General features: G+C 35.8%; 1 protein-coding gene across 3 annotated transcripts in view; it reads right to left on the reverse strand.

Annotated features, from left to right (window-relative positions):
- The window catches only part of ITFG1 (integrin alpha FG-GAP repeat containing 1), a 99,032-nt gene that overhangs the window by 29,323 nt on the left and 47,103 nt on the right, over positions 1 to 22,606 (reverse strand). For all 3 annotated transcript variants that reach the window (XR_011326519.1, XM_069793602.1, XM_069793601.1), the window contains exons 9-10: positions 17,762 to 17,856; positions 8,544 to 8,716 (exon numbers count right to left, since the gene is read on the reverse strand). Coding sequence is in view for 2 of the 3 variants with exons in the window: in XM_069793602.1 (XP_069649703.1) it covers positions 8,544 to 8,716; positions 17,762 to 17,856 (268 nt within the window). In the remaining variant the exon portion in view is untranslated. The remainder of the gene's footprint in view (positions 1 to 8,543; positions 8,717 to 17,761; positions 17,857 to 22,606) is intronic.

Raw genomic sequence — 22,606 nt, forward strand, 5'->3', positions numbered from 1 at the left:
AACATTCATATATGTGCCTCATCCATTTCAGAACAGTCAGAGAAGGGCAAAACATTTACCCCAAGAAGAAACATTTCTGACACCAAAGTAAACCAGTTTCCTTGTCTGTTGCCAAGTTAATATTTCAGAACCTCCAATGGGTAGAATGTAGGATTTCATTCTCTGTAAGATGTGTCAAAAGCAAAACGGGAAATTTAAACACTTCCCTCAAAACATTATAATTGCATTTCTTGAGCTTCTGTGAAAAATACACAAATTAGGCCTTTATTCTTCTGCCATATGCCTGTATTTGATTGAAACTTAGTATGAACAACCCACTTTTTACTATTTCACTTAGAAGCATGAGTATATTGAATTAATGTCCAGACAAAATGAAATGAGGTGACCTGCAATATTTAAGACATTGTATTATCTGTATCTGAGAACCCATCATCATAACTTGAAATTGTTAAGTACTCATATTCATTTCATGTATTACATAAGTATCATATCAGATCAACCACCTAGGAGGTAAGGTGACAACCTGAGCTAAGCTAATTGTTTCAGTTTCTCTTTTTCATCCTGTTGCCATACACTTTTTTTTTAAACTTGAAGAAAGTTTTACAATAATGCTTTCTTTCAATTCACGTTTTAAATTGCCAGAAATTGTTAGATGATAATTATTTAAAAGACAAAATATTTTCAAGCTTGCATTACAGTCTATGAAGAGTATTCAAGTCTAAACTATAAGCCTTGTGAATAGATAGACGCAAGTAGTTTAATTACTACAGGAATCTTTTTATTTCCTTTCCTTGGTAGTGTGCATTTAATGACTTTCAAAACACACAAATCGCAAACAGGACAAACAATAGCGTAACACCAACTGCACTTTAAGAAAAAAGCAAGATATTGATCTAAGTGGCATTGAGCAGGGAAATGCCACTTTCCTTCACCCTTCTGTATCAACAAGAGAAATAAGACATACAACAGGAAGGAAAAAAACAATCCCAAACCCCAAACAGATGTTGAAGACTGAGAAGTGCACTATAGGAGAAGCTATATTGTAAAGGAGAGAAGAAAAAAAAAAAAAGTAATCACAGATGTAGCTTCCCTTGTAGCAGAGCAGCAGAGGTCTGGAGAATCCCTAATCAGAATATAGCTATGTAGCTGAAAGTCTACTAGTGTTTATCTTAACAGGCAGCAGGAAATTTCATTTCATACTACTACTGATTTATATCCTTACAGTCCCTTTTGAAACACAAGCTTGCCTAGTAAAATCAACAACTTAGATATGTTACATATAGATGTTAAGCTACAGCAGATGCTAACTATACCTACAAATACTTACATACAGGTTTAGATTCACTAATGTGAGTCATATGAAGTTGAAATCTGATTCTTTTTATTCTGATTTTTTTTTTCCAAGAGTCAGTGTTGGTTTTTTTTATGGTAAGCAACATTAAGAACTTGCAGGGTAACAAAAATAATGAAATTCTAAAGCTAATGAAGACTGTTACTATTGGTGAGAAAGATGGGATAAAACAAGGTTTAAATATGAACTGCAATATTAAACTTCTTTTAAGTTTGGTTTTTGTTTTTTTTTTTAAAGTGGATTTTACAGAAACGCATCACTTCATTGGAAGCATACAGAGGTTGGTTTTTCTCCTGTTTGCAAGCTAGCTATTATTAGCTTTATAATTAAAGCTGAGCCTTCTTTCCTGTCAATTTCCAAGGCAATTCCTTGGCATTTATTTTATTGATGCCTTCAAATTATTTTGACTTCTATACCAATATTAAATTGCTCTTATCTCCCCTAAAAGCATCTTTGAAAAGCATGATGAGAAGAGTTAATAACTTTTAGATACGTAGCTTCTAAACAAATGCTTTAACTTGAGAATATCACTCGGGTGTCTTCCGCACCATCTTGTTTTTTCCTTTTTTAAAAAATGGATAGTATGTATAGTAAGGAAGTAAGTTACAAACTCACATTTAACTCCAAAATGATTCAGTTTGATTCTTAACTTTCCCCACGTTTCTGACCAAAATTTTGAATGCTATATCCTGCCATTAGATTTGAACAGTATTAGCCAACTAAAATACACTCTTGAAATATTAGTAGTTTCTGCTGAAAATATTAATTTCTGATACATTTACTTATGTGTAAATAGTTCCTCCTTTTTTGATTGAAATTGGGTGAATGTGATTTTCCTTTTCCTCATGTATTTTCAGCCCATTATCTCTTAATAACATACTAGGTAAGGATTTTATCATTAATATGTAGAAATTACATATAACACCTAGAAACACTTTCAAAATAACTACCTCTGAAAAGCAAACAAATGCACTCACACAGCAACTTCTGTATAGAGGAAAAAACAAAAAGTGCTCATTTGATGGTGGGGGACAGTCTTCAGGTTTGCCCCCCCCCCCAAAAAAAAAGGCAAAAAGCAACATACTTGCAGCCTTCCTCACATCCATGTATATAAACAGCCTTAGTGCTTTAAACTTCCATCTGGTTTTGAAGATGAGCTACGTTCAGAGTTCCACTGAAGGCTGCATGTATTATAACTAGTTGTCTTTGTGCACAAACTTAATTTTTTCATGTGCACAGTCAGGTGATTCCCACTTGACTCAATACAAGATAAAAAATAAGCACTGAAATAAAAAAACAATAAATTATTTTAGGTTTTGATTATATAATAATGAACACTAACGGAAGCCAGAAACTATATATGTGTGTGTATATATATATAATATCTTAGTAATTGCTAGCCACGTTATGTCCTTCTTGATGCTTCTCAGTCCCAGTCCACTCCCAGGGCTGTGCTGATGTGGGAGTTCCCATGTGCTACATCTCAGCATGGCAGGAGGAAATCTTAGTGCGTGGGCCATTCTTTTGAAAGGCTACAGCAACAGGGACAGTTGCAGTGCCTTACTGTTTGCAGAGGGAAGAGAAATCAGCTGTTTTTCACCACCTCAGCTGTTCAATTCTATCTTGGAAGAACTCCTGACATCTGGATATGGCCTATGAGCTGCCAGTTGAGTCTTTATATTATTTAGGGCTTTAATACACAAGCATCACTAGAATCAAAGTACGCACCTCCATGTTTTATTTCTGCTACATACTACAATTACCAAGAGCAAGTTTACAAAATTCCTATTATTTTGAACCAAATTTTGAAGATTAACACCATCAGAAAAAATCTCCCTGTAACAATGAAAATCATCAGCATCGTTGAAATGACAAGACAATGTCCCTGAAAGCCTATGGTAAAACATATAAAGACAGACACTGCTACAATGGTAAAACCTTAAAATCAATGCTAAAGTGCTACACAAATGTGTAACGGTCAGTCAATATCAAACAATTCAGCTTAAATACTGAGAAGAGGCAGAGCAAAAGAACTCTGAACTAAGACTAGCGTATCACCCTTAAGATGCTATTTGCAGCACTTCTAATACTTAGGTATACACGCCAGTGTATACACAGTGGCAGCTAAATTGTGTACTACCTGCATAACTTTATCCCAAACAGCTTATGAACAATGCTCAATAGAGTCGTCTACAATTTGGAAACTTCTGACTGAAGTCATCTATGCAGCAAAGCTAAATTTAATAAGGCTGAATAACTATAAGCAAGGCTTAAACACCAAAGGAAGACTGAAGACTTACCTCAGTTTTATTTTAACATATTTCTTTGCAATTAGAATTAAATATTTACTGCTTAATTTCATACATCTCTCATTCTGTCAATTTTAGGCTAGTTCATTTACAGTTACACAGGGGACATCTAAATGACAAATATCTTACTCCAGACATTCAGAATAATTGAATTTGCTTCTGGTTTTTTAGTTGTTCAATTACAAGGTGCTCATCAATCCTACATTTAAAAGAAGTCCTCTATCCAACCTTACTTCTGACAAGTGTAAACTAACAATGATTTAGGAAGAGATAATTTGGTCAAATAAGAGTCCTTTCAAGTATACCCATTGTCCTAGTTTAGCTGGGATATAGTTAACTGTCTTCCTAGTAGCTGGTACAGTGCTATGTTTTGAGTTCAGTATGTGAAGAATGTTGATAACACTGATGTTTTCAGTTGTTGCTCAGTAGTGTTTAGACTAGAGTCAAGGATTTTTCAGCTTCTCATGCCCAGCCAGCGAGAAAGCTGGAGGGGCACAAGAAGTTGGGAGGGGACACAGCCAGGGCACCTGACCCAAACAGGCCAACAGGGTATTCCATACCATGCGACGTCCCATTTAGTATAGGAACTGGGAAGTGGGGGGCAGGGAATCACTGCTCGGGGAACTAGCTGGGTGTCGATCAGCAGGTGGTGAGCAATTGCACTGCGCATCATTTGTACATTCCAATCCTTTCATTATTGCTGTTGTCATTTTATTAGTGTTATCATTATCATTATTAGTTTCTTCTTTTCTGTTCTATTAAACCGTTCTTACCTCAACCCACGGGTTTTGCTTCTTTTTCCTGATTTTCTCCCCCATCCCACTGGGTGGGGGGGGGGAGTGAGTGAGTGGCTGCATGGTGCTTAGTTGCTGGCTGGGGTTAAACCACGACACCCATATAAAGGATTAATACTTATACATTAATTTAAAACAGAGCATGAACACATGGAAAAATTTCTAGAAGTGTATTATACTCAAATACACTTCTTCATTCAACTGTCCATAACCAGTTGTTTGTTATCTCCAAGTTTCCATTTTTACTGTTATTTATCAACAATGTCAGAGATACTTTTATTTCCAACTTTACCATTACTTTACCAGGGAAAAACATTCCCTCTCAATAAAAGCATAACTGAAAAAAGTGCTTCCTTAGATTACGTGTTTGCAATGCAAGATGCCAATTACTAACACCTAATTTGGAAACAAGTGGTCAAACAGAATTTGTTTCATCTAATTAGGTGGGAGAAAGATGAGTGTTTATAGACTCACATGCAGTACTTACTTCCAGTGTTACCAGAGTCAATTTAAAACCAGCATGTGAAAAAATGAATACATTTAGATAAGATAGGAAGTAGAGATGAACCGATTAATAACTAGTGATAAAAATCCCTTTACCTGTTATTATTCTACATACATACACAATCTCTAATACAGTCATAACTGGAGGGAAGAAAAATTCATGTATGTATCTAGCCTGAAGAAAAATCTGTGGACTGGAATTCTAATGTGCAGGTTTTGACTCAAGTCAGAAGTTAAAAGAATTCATAATGGATAGATAAATATGTAAGAATTGACTGTGAATTTAGCATCTTCACCTGTTGGAATTTATTGAGTCTCTGGGTTCAAACCCCCACCACACTTGCAACCACAAATGAAATACCTTTGTTGTTGTTGCTGTTAAGGAATGTGTCCGTGCTGTCAGAATATTTACACACTGTTATTTGAAATCAAAAGGACATGGCAGGAGATGAAATGGTGTAGTCTTACAGCAGTTCTGAGAATATTTAAAGCTATTAATCATTTTCCTGACTTACCTGGAAGGACAGTAAACCAATGTTATTCCTAACTATCATGTCTTTATTACAGCGTTCTGTAGGTATTTTTAAGGATTTGATCTGAAAGTGCTTTCCTGAATTGTGATGAAAGCATATAATTGTTTTTAAAGATATTCTTCTATTATCATGTATCAGTATACTTTCAGATGCATAAAATGGTTTCTGCCTCCTTTAATTTCTTTAAGTTACAGACAGCAACTAGAAGCTAGGCTTCCTAGACTATAGCACAGATTGAGGTCAAGAGTTTACAAAAATGCTTTTATCATTTAATCACAGTAATCAATCACTGAAATTAGATCTGTAGATATAGCATGAAAGGCTTCAGAGAAAGAAATACAGTTTGATCCAGAAGTGTTTAAAATCAATTAAATAAGGTTTTCATTTTAATTTGCTCTAATTTATAAAGAGTTTTAAATTTAATTCCCACACTGTTTTAATTCTCTCCACTCTGTAACCCAGTTACACATTTTAAAAGGAAGTATTTGCTTAAGTCTCTCAGAAACAATGAATTAATATCACTGTGAAAAGTGACATTTCACAGTGGGTGCAAAAAATGTGACATTCATTCCTATCCCAAAATATGAAGAGTCTGTTTCCATTACTTTTCTACAAATACTGGAAATATACAGTGTTAACATGCAACGAACTTCTTAATTTTTAGTTTACTGACTCTTTTTTTGCCAGATTTCCTCAGCTCTCTGAACTTCCCTTTTCATAACTTGTCAAATCATCTGCCAGTAAACCTTCAGTCCTTATGCCTTACTGTGTCACACAACTTTGAAGTCAAGTTTCAAAATAACTTTAAGACGCACCCAACTGAATAAAAAATTTCAGAAGCAAGGAGAATAAAGATAAAAGTGTATCACAGTAATTCATTGCAGTAAGACATAGGTAACTTCCTGGACTTTTATAGGAGTAACTATTTACAAATGATTCAAGTCTTTTACATAATATTACATTGCCGTAATTATACACCAGCCAGAGGAGAGAGGCTCCTAAGAATCCTGAAAGATAAAATAACTTCAAATAAACTTCTGAACTCTGTAAATCTTCATGAAGTCCTTCTGAAGTGTACTAGCTATTGAGATACACACTAGAAGATAGCCTTATAGTACAGCTCAAAACACGAGATTCATGGGTCTTCAGTAAAAACAAAGACAAGAACAACTTTACAGTTTAGATGTCATGGTGTTTCTATGGAAAAGGAAAGACTTTGGTTCCAGTCTGCTCTCTAGACTGTTCATAGTCTTTATTCAATGACTGCTGAACAGAAGATGCAAACTCCTAATTGAGTAAGGCTATGGAGTAGAAAACCTGACATTCAGTGTCCGAGTGCTTTAACTTTCTTTGCCTTTGCAAGTTCTGGGCGGTAACAGCATCACTCCTTCTCCTCTGCCATATCTGAATATAAACAGCTGCTGTGCTAGTTATTTTAAGGCTCAGGGATACAGAGACAGAGCTCAGCAACTCACTGCCTTGTCTCTGAATCACATCACGTAGGCTGAATACAAGAATGTAACTCTTCAAACTGGGTCATTTTTAGGTATGCGTCAGTATCTGAAGAACTCTAACACAAAAATGTCAGTGGGCAACTCGTGTTCAGGCAACCGCTTAAGGATCTGAATTGACTTCTTGGACTTCAGCATCTAAATTCTGTCTATATACTGTTTTAAGAACCAAAGCGATCTCCTCAGTTCTTTTCCTTACTGAGCATTAATTCAAATTATGAACCTGCACCCAAGCTCATCCAAAATACCATACAGAGGAAGACAATAAATACACCTGCAAGAGAGACTTATTTTGCCTTCTAATGCACTAATGCAAGTATGTCATAGATCCCAGTAACGATGATGTTGAGACTCCATAAGGTATTGATTAAAATACCTTTTACAAGCGATGACATAAGGAAGAAAAAAGGGATAGCACAGATCATCTTACATCTCCTCAGGTGCTGGAAAACCTAGGCTGTGCAGCATCAGACAGACCTCTAGTCAGGGCACAGCATGCTGCACACATCCTGTCTGTAGTGAGGTTCACTGGCATTATGGTCTCTAGAGCTCTTTTAAGTTTTTCTTGGAAGTAAACAACTCTATTCATCATTTCTACTGTCAAGAGAAAGGATGTTCACATGAAAACATGCTGCTTCACTTCAAGGTAAAGACAAGGACATGCCAGTGGTATCATCACCAGGTGCCAAGTGAGAGCTGCCTACAGGCTTCTCCGTTACGATGAGCTGGCTAAGTTTATCCTGCAGCCAAGTGGTATGTGCAGAACAACACAGGCGTGCACCTACTCAGGTCAACTGTTATGTGGATCACTAACTGTTCAATGTACAACAGTCACACTGTAAGCATCACTACAAGCCCCCTCGCACCTAACACCAGATGGTAGCAGTACAAAGTCCTGGGAAAGCAAGTAAAGAAGAAAAAAAAAAAAAAAAGGAGGAGAAAGATTACACTGACAAATTTAATAGGAAAGGTTAGAAGCTTCTTTTTTTTGGGGTGGGTGTGTGTAGAATTCTATTTATTTCAGTTAAATTTAGGCAATATAAAATCACTGATAAGTTATTAGGTCTATCTAAAATTCCTGGTTCTCAAAAGGGGCAAAACACTATTGCCTTTTTTCAGCAGAGTCACCAATCAGTGTTCACTCCATGTGACAGCATGGAACAGGTTCCCCAACTCTCAGCAGCCTGGTGTTACTAGCCAACACTGAAAGCTGAAGTCAGGATTTTACAGAAGATGATTTGGGAAAGGAAAGGCAGAGATAATCAGCTCCTGTGACCCAGGAGGACTGCCTAAAAATGGTACTTCATACTACACTCCCTGGTGCAATTCCCCACCAAAAGTCACAGTTTGAGCCTATACAATTATGCATTCTGAATATACCATGTAAATGCATACCTTTTAAAAAGGGAAACATTTAGCAGAGATCAAAAGTCTTGTTCACATGATAAAATGGACGAGATGCACTAAAATTAGTAATTTGTATGACTGATGACGGAACATGCATTTAATAGTCTTTATTTCTAGGTTTACATATACTCTACCTTCCAGATGTGTTCTTTAGTATAGCAAGAGCATCTGGGTAGCCATCCATATTGTAATCTCCAATATGAAGTGTAATTGGAAATGAAATTTCTGTTGAAGATTTGTCATTTTGATATGGTACAAAACCCCAGAGTGTGTCTTTATTTCTGAAGTCTTGCAAGACTGGAATCCACTGTAAAATAAAACAAAAAAAGAACAGCTAGATAAGGAAAGCAATTTTATTTATTTAAACAACATAATTCTATTTAAAACAGCTTACATTTCTTCACTGCATCAAGATTCTTAACCACTTAACATTTCCAAAGAGGAAATAACAATTATTTCCTAACTCTGTCACCAAATGAAAAAAATTAATTTGAAGTCTTTCTGTGCACTAAATTATTCCAGAACAGGGGAAAAAAAAAAAAAGGTTGTAAGAATAAAGGACTTGTGTTTTGGAATGTGTCCAGTGTACCGAAATATTCAGGAACAACTTCACTGAAATTCAGGCTTGCCTGGAATCTGTACTAATCCTTAAGTGTAGGTAAGCCCAAACCATCAGGGCCTTGAGATCCTGAGTCCCTTTGTTTTTCTTGGAATTGCAAGCAATAGGCAGCATTAAAGCCAGAGGAGGGATGTACCCCCATTAAATCTGTGGACAACACCAAACTGGGGTATACTAACAATATGCTTCAGGACAGAATGGCCATTCAGAGGGGACCTAGAAAGGCAAGAATAGGCAAACAGGCACCTCATAACAATCAGCAAAGAAAGTCCTGCACAGGGGAGTAAACCCCTGCAACAGTACAGGCGGGTGACTGACCAGGAGGGTAGCAGCTCTCCCAAAAAAGATGCATGGGTCCTGGTGAACAGTAAGCTAAAGCTGAGTGTGGCAGCTATGATGGCAAAACAGCATACTGCACTGTAACTGCTGCCTAAGCTCCTGCTGACTGACGTGAGTGATTATTTCTCTTTATTCAGCACTTATTAGTCTGCATCTGGATTCTGTGTCCAGTTTTGTGCTCCACAATTCAAGAAAAGTTTGAGAATATTCAGTGTGTTTGGAGAAGGATCACCAAGATGGTCAGGCGTTGAATATTTACTTAAAGGACAGGTTGAGGGCACACGGCTTTTTCAGCCTGGAGAACAGAAGATTTAGGGGCGACCTAATAGCAGCCTTCCAATGCCTGCAAGGAGATAACTGAGAAGATGGAGCCAGGCTCTCTACTGAGATACATGGCAGAAGAACAAGAGACAATGGTCACAGACCATTACAACTAGAGATAAACAAACAAATTAAACTAGGAGAGAGGCCCTGAGAAGTTACAGAATCTTTGTCCCTGGGGGTTTTCAAAGTTTGACTGGACGAAGCTCTAAACAACATGGTCTGAATTCAGTGTTGCCCATGCTTAAAGCAGGAGGCTGAATCTCCTAAGGTTCACTTCATCTTGAATGATTCTATTATTCATGGATATTTAGAAGTTCAAGAGCTTCAATTCCCCTCCTATCTTCCCAGCAGCACCCGATACTGAGCTGTATGATAAGAAATTAAGATTATGGTATCAAATTGAAAGTACAAAAGAAATGCAAAGTATAATTTCTCCAGGACAAGAAATAGAATGTATCTGCACTTACTTTCCACAAAGTGCTGCAGCAGTGCTAAATAAGAATTTATCTTAATTAAAATCAAAGTAATTTCACAAGTTGGTATGAAGCTGAACTACCAGGGTTAACATTTCAATGCTACAGAAAAATTCAGTGACATTTTAAAAGCCAGAACTAATTTTATATGTCAACTAACTGACAAGGCCTTCAAAAGGACAGAAGGGTCCCATCTCAAAGGATCACTATCACCAACATCAAAAGCACTTAACAGCATCTTCAATGTCTCTCATCCAAGCCTTAATTTAGCTGTTTCAGGAACCAGAATGAGATCCCTGACAGCACCATTTCCTGCTGTGGAGAGACTCCCTCACTAACACAATCCAGTAATCAACAACATTCCTGCCACATGGTAATTGCATGCGACACTTGGACTGGTCTCTTGAGATTACATACAACCACATGCATATTAGAGAAGCCCCCAAAATTATTAAAAAAGTGCACTAAGGGCAACTTCGGATATCACAGATGGCTTAGAAGCCTGGAACAGTTCTGCCAGACACTGCATATACTTAGTGCATGTCTGCCTGGGTAAGTGATGACATTTGAACTGCAAAGATGATCTACAACACTCTTGAGAACTCAAAGTTGAAATTAAATGTACTTTGAGCCTCACCCCCTCACCCACAACATATGCATGCCTATTTAGTTACTGTTAGCTGCTGAAGATTTGGAAGAATCCAGGAAACAGAAAATACGAAAAAGACTCTGAACCTGAGGGAAACTTTCAAAGGTTTAGATTTCTTAGCACTTATTTGTCATGCAGAAGACAGATAAAACAATATTATTACAAAATATTGTAATTTTGAAAAACACTGATTGAAATCAGAACCATGAAATATAATAACAGTTTTTACTTTACATGGTATCATTTACAGTCATTGCAATGAAACCCAATTATATTCGTCTCATACTTTCTAAACGTTCCCATGTATGGTAATGCTATTTTAAAGAAACAAAATTAAAAATGAATTTTTAGGCACAAATCCGAATTTGTATTCTGCTTTTACTCTACTCAGAGTGGTTCATAGAAATCAATTTTACAAACATAAGGTCTACAATGAAATGCAGAGATATAAGACAACAGGTGAGCAAAACAGAACCATCACCCATTGCTACCAAGCACCATCACTGTGCACACTACAGGGTAAGATTCATCCATCTCACTGAACCAGTTGTGGGACTTTTTATAACAGCAGTTGTAGAACATTTAAAAAACATCAGTCTTGTTTGATGTGTAACCATAGCACATTCTAGTACTATACGTAACTTACTCTGACAGTTTAAAGTCAGAGCAATCCACACTTCTGGAGAAACTCATTCTGTATATTTCTATTATAAACGGCAGTATTGCGTAATGTAATGCAAGATTAATTGTTCATGTGCCTCAGGACATATATTTCAGTACAGACAGCAAAAAATGAAAATATGTTTGTCAGTAATATAAATCTCCTACTACTTTTGTATTTGATAATCCAATTACTTTAAGCTTCATGTTTGCCATTACTACTTTAATAGGAAAAAGACTGAAACCTATTTTTTTTCCTTTCACTCTAAGATAGAAATAGGTGGGTAAAATGAGGACACACAAAGCTATTTTTTGTGGTTTTCTGATCATATGATTTCTGTTATGTAGCTCAGATGAAAAATAGACTGAAAAATGGAATAAGTGTATCTAAAAGAAAATATAAGTGAACACATAAAATTCAGTCAGAGAAATCAAAGATTTACTTCTTCACTTTCTGTTAAACTCCATTGCATGGCACCACTAATATCATTACTTACAACATTTATATAGATATTTTTACTCCTTCAAGTAATGATTTTGTAGACTAAAACAAGGAAAACATCTTTATTTAAGTGCTTGAAAATTTTTTTCAAACTCTTCAAATATTTGGTTTTCAACAAGTAGAAAAGAGAATGCTTTACTGCCCTGTGAAAACAGTGTCTTTTTCATTTTGAGAAAGATCTTGGGTACTTGAGAAAAAAATTTAAAACTAGTTGCACTCACCCCACTTAACTTGAAAAGGGAACATTTCTTTCAGAGTCCACATTCTTCCACACATTAGGAAAAGGCACTTCTCTTGCTCTAAAGTGTATTAGCAGGTTTTTGAGCCAAAAATTTGGGATTAACATATCTCAATTTTTAAACCATGGCCAGAAACCTATGAAGCACAAAAACCCCATCCAGCCAGCTGCCCCCTTCTAGGCCACGTAACACAGACAGGGAGCCAGCTGCGAGTCAGAAAGCATTTGGAAATTGGTAGCCCATTTTTGGCCAATATCTATTCTGGAAATGCCAGGGTTTGTCCTCCTTTCTATGACAAACACTATCCCATCCTATAGAAACGTGAGTATTAAGAGTGGCCTGGAAGAACTGGCCACAGCAACAGAAGTCCTTTTCCCTGGGGGCGGCCCCCTCTACTGTACACATGCATTGTAGTTCAGCTGCACATAAAAAATAAATCCCATGATTTCAGGATGCATTAGGCTTTCAGTGCATACGAAGGTCACCTGAATTCCATATGCAGTTGAGCAGGCACTACTGCATAAAAAGAAAGTAAATTACCTATAGATTACACCATTAACTTACAGTGTTCAAAGTCCAGAAGATGACAATCCCAAACACTGATTTAGCAACACAGAAAAAAATAACCAAAGCAGTAAAAGTCATATGCTAGAATGTGGCTCATGGCCCCATTACTGCTTTGAGAAAGATGAGCAACTTAGAAATCATGAGAGCATCCTGTAGAATCTGAGACTTATGAAAATTACAGCAGCTGCAATCCCCTCACCCCTTTAAACTGTTATAGAGGAATGAGGAAAAACTTCCAACACTGACCAACTGCAGCTGATAATCAATGCTGTCACATACCCTCTAGCCTAGAGAATGATACCACAAAGACCTGTGGTTTGCTGTAGGATGCACTACTGTGTTCTACTTCAGAGCTGCTAAATTTATAAGAAGAATAAAGCTATAACCTTTCTATTGTACAGAGAAAGGCTGTAAGAATCATCAAGCCCAGAAAGAAACTCTCAAATGAAGGGACCAAAATAATACTGTTTGCCTCAGGAAACAAGTGAAAAAATTATACTGAATACTTGGCAAAATTAAAAGAAAGATCAGTCACCTCTAAGAATATCATAGTATCTAGAGTTTTTACAATAATCGGTACCAGGAACTTTAAAACATTTTTAGGGAGAACTCGGTCTAATTTTCAGAATCCAGATGAGAGATCTAAATCAGCTAGCAGATTAGTCTGTCGCTATTGCAGGTGAATTTAAAGATGTCTGAGGTGTCCTCACACCTGCCACAATCTGAAACAGCATATGGGATTCTACTTCAGATCTGACAGCAATTCTTCTGTTGCTATGGAAACATTCACATTCTTTTAAAATTTTAGTAGGTCTGTATCTCCTTAAATCACTCATCTGTATTTTGTTGGCCTTTACTTTTGCTCCATCATCCAAAAGAAGGAAATTTATCTGAGCTATTTCTAATACTTATAAAGATTAAATCATTAAATAAATTAAAACCTATGGTGAAAGATCATCCTTGAAATAATTCTCCTAGATCTGCTTGGCTTTTCAGTAGCCATCCAGCTGTGCCAAAGACATCATAAGAAATACAGCGTAGACTGACAGACATCAAACAAGATCTTACCAGAACAACTCCAAAGCCTGACATGCCATTGCATGCCTCTCCACAGCATAATTTTTACAACCACAAATTCTACAGACGTGTATTTCTGATTGTTATGCATTTCATCCCAATGCATCATACACTCTCATGGAACTGTGTTAACTGATTTTCATTTGGTTTCATCAAATGTCACAATAAACAAGCAGGAAGGACAGACCCAGGTCCAGTTACCATATGCAAAATATTTTGTGTAAGACAGTCATCTAATTAGTGATTTTTCAGATCTGAGATCAGTAAGTTTCTTTAAAAAAAAAAATCTGAAAACCAGAATTCTTTGCTACATCCTTAACTAAAAAAAAAAAAAAAAAAAAGACACCCCCCCCCCCCCCCCCAAACGCTACAGCAAATACTGAACAGAGATAATGGATATATAGTATCTTCTTCTTTTTCAATAATAGACTTGCAATCTCTCAGTTTCCCATAGATTCCCTATAATTACCTACCTGTTACACAAGGGATACCATCCCTTTGTTGAAACACATTCTGCACCACAAGGGCTTATTATTATTTCCCTCAAATTGTAAAGTGATTAAATGAAAGGAATTGATCCCAGTCTGTTGTCACAAAGTTTACATTTATCATTGCTTATGAAGATTAACTTACTTAGTCAAAGCCGGAAGCTGGGTCATCTGATCTCACAGTGACCAAATTCCATGAAATCAAAACATTTCACTTCCAAATAAATATGGGAACTAACATGTTTGAATAGTTTTCTACCTGAAGGAAACATGCAACACATGGGAAAAACTGCAGACATATGAGTGAAGATACTGATGTTTTCCACTGTTTCAGAATAGAAAAGATTAAATGCCTTAGAAGAAAAAGCTCCATCACCTCTAGATGAGTTTAAGACTGCAAGAAAAGAGTGTTCTAGATATAACTCCTTAAAAAGGTTAGGCCGGAACAAGTCATTATTGCATGCCATTTGATACTGTCATTTTAATTAAAGTAATTCTAAAAATATGCAGGGAAAATTGCTTTAAAGTTTCTAGGTGACTCTTAATACTTTTTAATACTTTTTTTCTAGCAGGATGAGAATCCGTTGGATTCTTCACTTTTTAAAATAAAGTGACAACATTTGGGTGCTTGTCGTGGTTTAACCCCAGCCAGCAACTAAGCACCATGCAGCCACTCACTCACCCCCCCCCCCACCCAGTGGGATGGGGGAGAAAATCAGGAAAAAGAAGCAAAACCCGTGGGTTGAGGTAAGAACGGTTTAATAGAACAGAAAAGAAGAAACTAATAATGATAACACTAATAAAATGACAACAGCAATAATGAAAGGATTGGAATGTACAAATGATGCACAGTGCAATTGCTCACCACCTGCTGATCGACACCCAGCTAGTTCCCCGAGCGGCGATTCCCCCACCCCCCACTTCCCAGTTTCTATACTAGATGTAATGTCACATGATATGGAATACCCTGTTGGCCTGTTTGGGTCAGGTGCCCTGGCTGTGTCCCCTCCCAACTTCTTGTGCCCCTCCAGCCTTCTTGCTGGCTGGGCATGAGAAGCTGAAAAATCCTTGACTTTAGTCTGAACACTACTTAGCAACAACTGAAAACATCAGTGTTATCAACATTCTTCACATACTGAACTCAAAACATAGCACTGTACCAGCTACTAGGAAGACAGTTAACTATATCCCAGCCGAAACCAGGACAGTGCTAATTTTTACCTCAAATGTCATTATCTTGGAAGTTATTTTAAAATTGAAACTACACAGTGAAATTGCCAAATTGAGTATAAAAATTAAATATACTGATGAGCATCAAAAGTGGTATGTTAAAAATCTGATATATTTGTAATTGAATAGTTGACCGCCATCAAAAAAATTAAATAACGAAGGAACAGAAAAACTCTCTATGTGCCATGTTACTTCAGAGCAGGTTACAATAAAAGACCTACATCAGAAAAATTCTGATATTATGCGAATTGACCCACACCTCTGCCACTACTGCATCACTTCCTTCTAGAAGTGTACCACGAACAACAGATAATATAACTTTTCTTTAGCACACTGTCCGGTCATCTGCTACTCTCAAGTAACAGCTTTCTACCTCCCAATGGTACATGCTATTTGTGTGTGGTTGATTTTCCACAGTGAAATTACTTTCATTGAGAATATTTGTCTCAAATTTACTTAAGCAGAAAAACTCAAATCTTTTACTTCTTACATTAGCAAGAGTAAGGAATTAAATTTAGAGCTAAAGAGCAGTTGTCTTTTGACATTAGAGCACCCCAGCTACTCAACAGTGAATTGTAAGCAGCCCATTACAGCAATATAACCAGTGTAACATGCTTATCAAAAGTCTGTGTTCTCCCTTTTGACCAGAAAGCAATGAAAGTATCCTGAATCGAACATCCACTTCCTTTATACAAATGCTGTGACCTGTAACTCAAACTCTACTGTAACACTGTGTATCCAGCAACACTATAATCCATTGTCTCTATTCTGTGTTCACAGGGAATTAATGTAAATAAATAAATAAATAATAATAATAATAATAAAAAAACCCCAAACCCACAAACAACCACAGGGTGCACAGGAAAACATGCATTTTGAAGAACAGAGATGCCAAGATTAGAAGGCTGAAAGAAGGTACATTTAGAGCTACTTACTCTTTCTTACATTGATGGTATATTCCATCCTAATTATATTTCTTTAACTGACCGGTAACTGTGTGCTTTCCTTTCCAATAGGGATAGATTTTCTTGCTAGTAGGAAAGTATGCTACAGCCTGTGTTCTAGAAATTCTGATCCTTTAAATGAGAAAATCTACGCTATCAACTTGGACTACAGACTGTAACAAGAAGCACTTTATCAAACTATGTACAGTTCCTTGAGCAAAAGATATGTTCACCTATAAATTCTGAAATATAGATCAGAGAGGGTACTACTTACACAAAAAAATTCTACTTTTAATTTGTCAATAAAGGAATAAACACTAATTCATAACCTGGTTAGAAACATGTATGGCATACATTATAAATGTCTGTAAGTACACTACAGTGGGTTTTACTGTCAGCTATAAGCAAGTATTTTATAGGTCACCTTGGCCTTTACGTTCACATTGCTAAATACGAATTTAGTAAAAACATTTATTAAGGCATCAAACAAACATTAGGTTAATTTATTGTAAGCTGTAACTTTATAACAAAGCAAGGCACTGTAAATACTTAAAACAGATTAGCACACGCTTTAGAATAAATGAATATATAGTAATGTATTACATGAATTATGACCCTGACTCTCAAAACAAGTAGTGTTGTGAACAAACAAAGCTGAAATAGTTTAATAGAAGCCCAATCCTGAAGATACATAGCCTAAACAAGTCCTCATATACCATTTGGAAATTTACTTAATTAATAACAATCAAAGACACCATAGAAATAAGGGGTAAGAGGTGTGGGCTGGTTCAACTTGATATATGCGTGTGTATGTATTTATTTTATTTTTTTAAATTATAAAATAACTCCCTAACTTAAACTGAAGAAGCTTATATGAATTAATTAGATCTGTTTCCAACTCTTAATACAAACCTTGGTTTTCATCTTGTGCTAAGGCTAGGGAAGTTATGGTGCTTAGAAGGCAGTGTTTTGCAATCAAGAAAGTGACTCATCAGAAACATCCATAATTTTCTTGAGTAGAATTATCCATTATATAGAATTCTAGGTATGCAACCTCTCCCACCAAACCCGCATTTTTTCAGATAGGTAATAAATAAGTAAATAAATAAAAGTCTCTTATATGCAATAATTACAGGTGAGGAAGTTTCATTTTTCTTTTCTGAAAAATTATTATCCTACTTCATATTATTTCATAAAGCACAGTATTTTCCTTTGTCTTTGCAATTCCAAACTCACAATACCTGATCCAATCCTAGCTTCGTTAAGTAGATGGCACTTTTTTGACATGTTGTATCTTCACAGACTGGTAATAAATGTTCACTTCGTCCGTCCCCATCTGTCAAAGAAGTAAAAGACTGTCAGCTTTGTATTTGCAAAATCAGAAACCCTGCTTGCAAGACATAATCAGCTGTCAATAATTTTTTTTTTTTTTAAATGTGAAAAATTACATGAGATAGACTAGACCTATTCAAAATCCTTAACCTAATAATCTAATTTGGGTCTTTTGTTTGAAGATTGTCTTAGTTGATGTATTTTCATCTTGACTCATAATATAAATTTTATTTCTGGTGATAATGTGATATATTTAGAAGAATAATTGCTTAGTAATTTACTTAATCCCTGTGTTTAGTTGGGAAAAAAATTACCTTTAATATAAATCCACCATCACAAGTTTACTATACAAACTTATTTGATTTTCTGAACTAGTTTTAAACTCTTGTGCTGTCAGCAAGACTTTAAGAACAGTCATGAGTTCATATGTAGTATGTTAATCTATAACATAAGATAAAAAACAACACTGGAAGGTTGACTAATATGATGGCTAAAAAATTCCAGGTTTACAGAATTAGGCAAATCTGTGTTAATTTACAGGTTCTCAAAAATGTTCTTCAAGTGTCTTCAATCCATGTATTTCCAAAACCTTTAGTAGAATAATGACCTTTTAATGTTTAAGCAAGCAACATCTATTTGCACCTAGAATTCTGACACACAGAGCATATAATAATGAAAAAAAGGGAAAAAAAAAATCAACTTACTGCTCATTATCTACTCCAGGAGAAATACCTATGTTCACATTTTGACCTTGCAGCCCTGCCTAGCATATTGAGAAATACACTGCCTTCCTAGTAAGAGACAGGCCACCACAAGTTACCTTGTATGGACTAAAAAGGAAGAACAGAGAAGCAGTTGAACGTAAGCAGCCAAAAAGCAGCAGCTAGAATTGCTGCATTAATGACTACCACTACAAGTCCTGATTATAAACAAACTTGACTTGCTAGAGAGATGGTATGCCCCAGCTCAGGAAAATTTCAGGGAATCTGCTTTTCCAGGCTATGAAATCAAAACTCATACTGTAATAAAAAAATTAATCTTTTCAAATTGCCCATTAGTCCATACAGCTCTGAGGAGCTTGGTATTAATATTTTAAGTGGATTTTGTAAAGTTGCATGATGAAATCTCCTTAGTTAATATGCAAAAATCAGATCATCTGCCAAAGTCACCGAGTCCCTTAGTCATTTCCCACTATGCTACTGACCACAACCCTAAATGTTGTTGTACTTTACCCATACTATAAGAAATGCTTTCTCAGCCTGCCAAATTATATTTCTATGAAGCTGAACCTCCTTTTAATGTGTGTATATATATCTCTATATATGTGCACAGTTAAGTTTTCTAGGTCCCTCTTATTACATAAGGAAGTTGGGAGATGGAAAGTAGAGTTATAAGGGGGAGGAGGAGTGAGGAAAATATCAGACTCCTCCAACTATCTCCAAGTGATAAAGCCAAACAGTCACCTTTAGTGGCTTCCTACATCCCATCTGCCTCATGAATTATTTTACCTCACCACTAAAACCCTCCCAAATCATCATGGCAGCTGTGTTATCAAGGATAGACAATTCAGGATGCTGAGTAACCTAGGTGATAGAAATCCAGTAAGTTCACATCCAAAGAGATGGGAAAGCAAATTACCACTGAATAGAGAAATTATCATAGCAGCTATTGAATTTGACCAGTCTGAAATCAGCACCAACTTTTGAAGTTGTTTGTTTTCCTTCTGCATCATTCAAGAACAACAATTAAAATGTGTTACTTTATTTTTTGCTTACATGAACTAGAAGAAAATACTGTTTAGACTGCAGGCTTTTTCTAAACTTAAAAAGGAGAGAAACTGTTCAATTTGCAAATCATTAACTATAGAAATATTGAAGGGTTTGCTAGAACAGAATTAAGTTGCAGAGATGCAAGTCTTCTGTGAATATAAAATTTAAATTAAGCCCTAATAATTTAATCACATTTCTATAGAAGCTGCAGTCTGAAGTAATTTTAGAAGATTTTCAATAACGCATGAGGACAAAGAACCTTCTAATACCAACTCTCTTCTTGCTCGTTGTTAGAAAGGGACAAGGATGTTCTGATTTTAAATTATGCTACGGAGCAGAGAAGAATAGAAAATGTTTGATTCTACTTAAATTGCAAACATTCATCTTGTTAATACTGATAACCCAGTTTGATAGTCTTGGTAATTAATGTTCAGCAATACTGCAGTATATTGACAAGAACAACCTATGTAGCTTTGAAGAATAATGAAACTATAGGTCAGTAAGAAGGATGGAACTTTCACATAATTAGACAAGAAGCCGCCACCTTACAGATGCAAGTGTTCTAGTTAAATTACAAGTTTAAGAGCAAGATTTGATTAAAATAATTCAGTACAAAGAATGAATTGAAGGTAAATATGCATCAAACAACATACCTTTGCCCCTGCAACTGAAAATATGCCACATATTCCATATTAGAAGGACAATTTCCCCAATTCCTTTGACCAGAACCTACAGGTCCATTTATGTTACTTTTATTATAGGCTCATGTTTTCAATTGCAATTTCTCTTCAATTCTGTGTAACACATATTTAAGAATCCAATAGTTAAAAAATAGATTTGGAAGATAAGAGAAAAATCTACTGGAAATTTATAGCACAGTTTTAAGAAAAAAGTTTATTTTAAAAACAAATTTTGTCAAGAAAAATCCTGAAGAGAAGGAGTCTGAGGCGCCATTCTTATGCTCACCTAGATCTCAAATTATTGCTGTACCCACCCTCCAAAAGTTTTTCAGATAGAGATATCCATCTTATTGAACACTGGACTGTTTTGTGTGTGGGTTGTTTTTTTTTTAAACACTTGGTGCTCAGCTGAATTTACAGATAACAAAGAAATGAGATATAAACATATTAGTCCAATGAGTTAGTATAATTACATTTGCCTTAAGCATAGATGTCTGAAACTAAATTTTAAGTTAAGTTTGTGTGGTGGTGTAAATTTCCAGTTACTTAAATCAGTATTTTAAAAATAGTATTTTAATAAAATCCATTTTATATGGCTCTACAAAACCATGGCTTTACAGTATGACACTTTTAATTTGAAGTGATATAGGCTGTGGGGTTCAACTAAAGGTGACCACATGGTGAGGTGATTGAGGAGCTGAGCTGTCTAAAAGCACTTCCATTTCCTTCCCTTCTCAGAAGTGCATGGCTCCCATCAGCTGATTTAGCTCTAGAATGGCTCACTGTGGAATCAGGGAAGAATTAGGACCAACACACTGGAGAAAGTAGAAATATAGGAGCAGGGAAACGAAAGGATAAGCTTGCATCACATTAAGTATTGATTTATAAGTGTTTTAACATGTTGCAGAACTGCCTTCACAGTTGAGAGACAGAAAAACTACCAGCTTTAAAAAGCAGGTATTAGAAAGCAGAATCTAAATAAAAACACCTCCTTTAAAACTTCTACATGTGGCTCCTAAGTGTAGAGTTTTCCATGCATTTTGTATTCACTTAAAAAAAATTAAATAATTCATGTTCCTTTTGACATGGTACCTGATTTACACAGAAATTACTTCCTGACATTTACCTGTCATACTGGATAATTACAGTACCACTTCAAATATTTTACCTTTTATGTGCTTAGCACATAGAAAAAGATTATTTTTTAAAATTAGGTATTTATTTAGACATAATTAAAAATTATTATGTTTTATATACTGTGAATGAGAATTGTGCCCATTATTGTTGACACAATGACCAAGAAGATCATAGCAAGAGAAAGCTGGAACAATTAAAGCATCTAACCTTTCAAAAAACATTTGTAACGTTTATAGTATACATGATAATGGGCACTTTATACATCTGCCTCACTGAAGAGCTTCATAACTGTTAGCATTTTTCATCCAAAAGAAAGGCTCAGGTACATATTCATACTGTAGAGCAGGCAAAACAAATTTTAAACTTAAAAGGCATCAAGTAAAGCACCAACAGTGAGAATGTAGCTGGAAAAAGGACATCAGTGAAACAAGAATATCTTCCGAGTTGTAGCAGAAAAGTTTAAGAAAACCCACAATTAAATACTGTATTACAGAAAAGTAGCAATCAAAAGAAGGAAAGCCCAACATTCTTCATCTCTGTCATACTATTACCTCTTATTTCTTCTCTAGTTTTGATTTCTAATGCACATCTTACAATGTACAGATCCATCTGCTACTGTTGAGGTTATTTGATCAAAAGCAATTTTCTGAAGAAAAAATCAGAGATTGTCAAAAATGCTAATACACATTTTACAAATCAACTGCAGCAGTTACGGTTTGTGACAAAAATAAAAAAGAATAAGGATAAAACCCACCTAGAATATTGGCTAAAACTGTAGAATAATTTAGTTAAATAAAAATCTTGCATCAATCTTTGTTCAAAAAGCCCAAGAAGAAAAAAAACCTCCCCCAAAAGCAGCTCTAAGCACAAAGCTAAAGCAGAAGCTGTTTCACTATCCATTGCCGTTTTAAACTGTCCTCATCTGTAATAACTAGAAATACAACGTTTCCTGTATTTCTGAAGCTTTTTCAAAGGCACTATGTGCAACCAACAAATTGATAGAGCAGCTTTTCCAGTTTTGAAAGAAAATAACTTATTCTTAATCCTTATGCGATTCCCACCTTGGAAGTACCCGCTGAAATATAAACCTTTGGCACAACTCTACTGATCCTGGAAGACCACACAAAAGACCCCCAACAGTTGCTCACAGAAGAGCTCAATCTCACTA

This window comes from Haliaeetus albicilla, chromosome 10, assembly GCF_947461875.1.
Source record: "Haliaeetus albicilla chromosome 10, bHalAlb1.1, whole genome shotgun sequence".
NCBI classification, from domain to species: Eukaryota; Metazoa; Chordata; class Aves; order Accipitriformes; family Accipitridae; genus Haliaeetus; species Haliaeetus albicilla.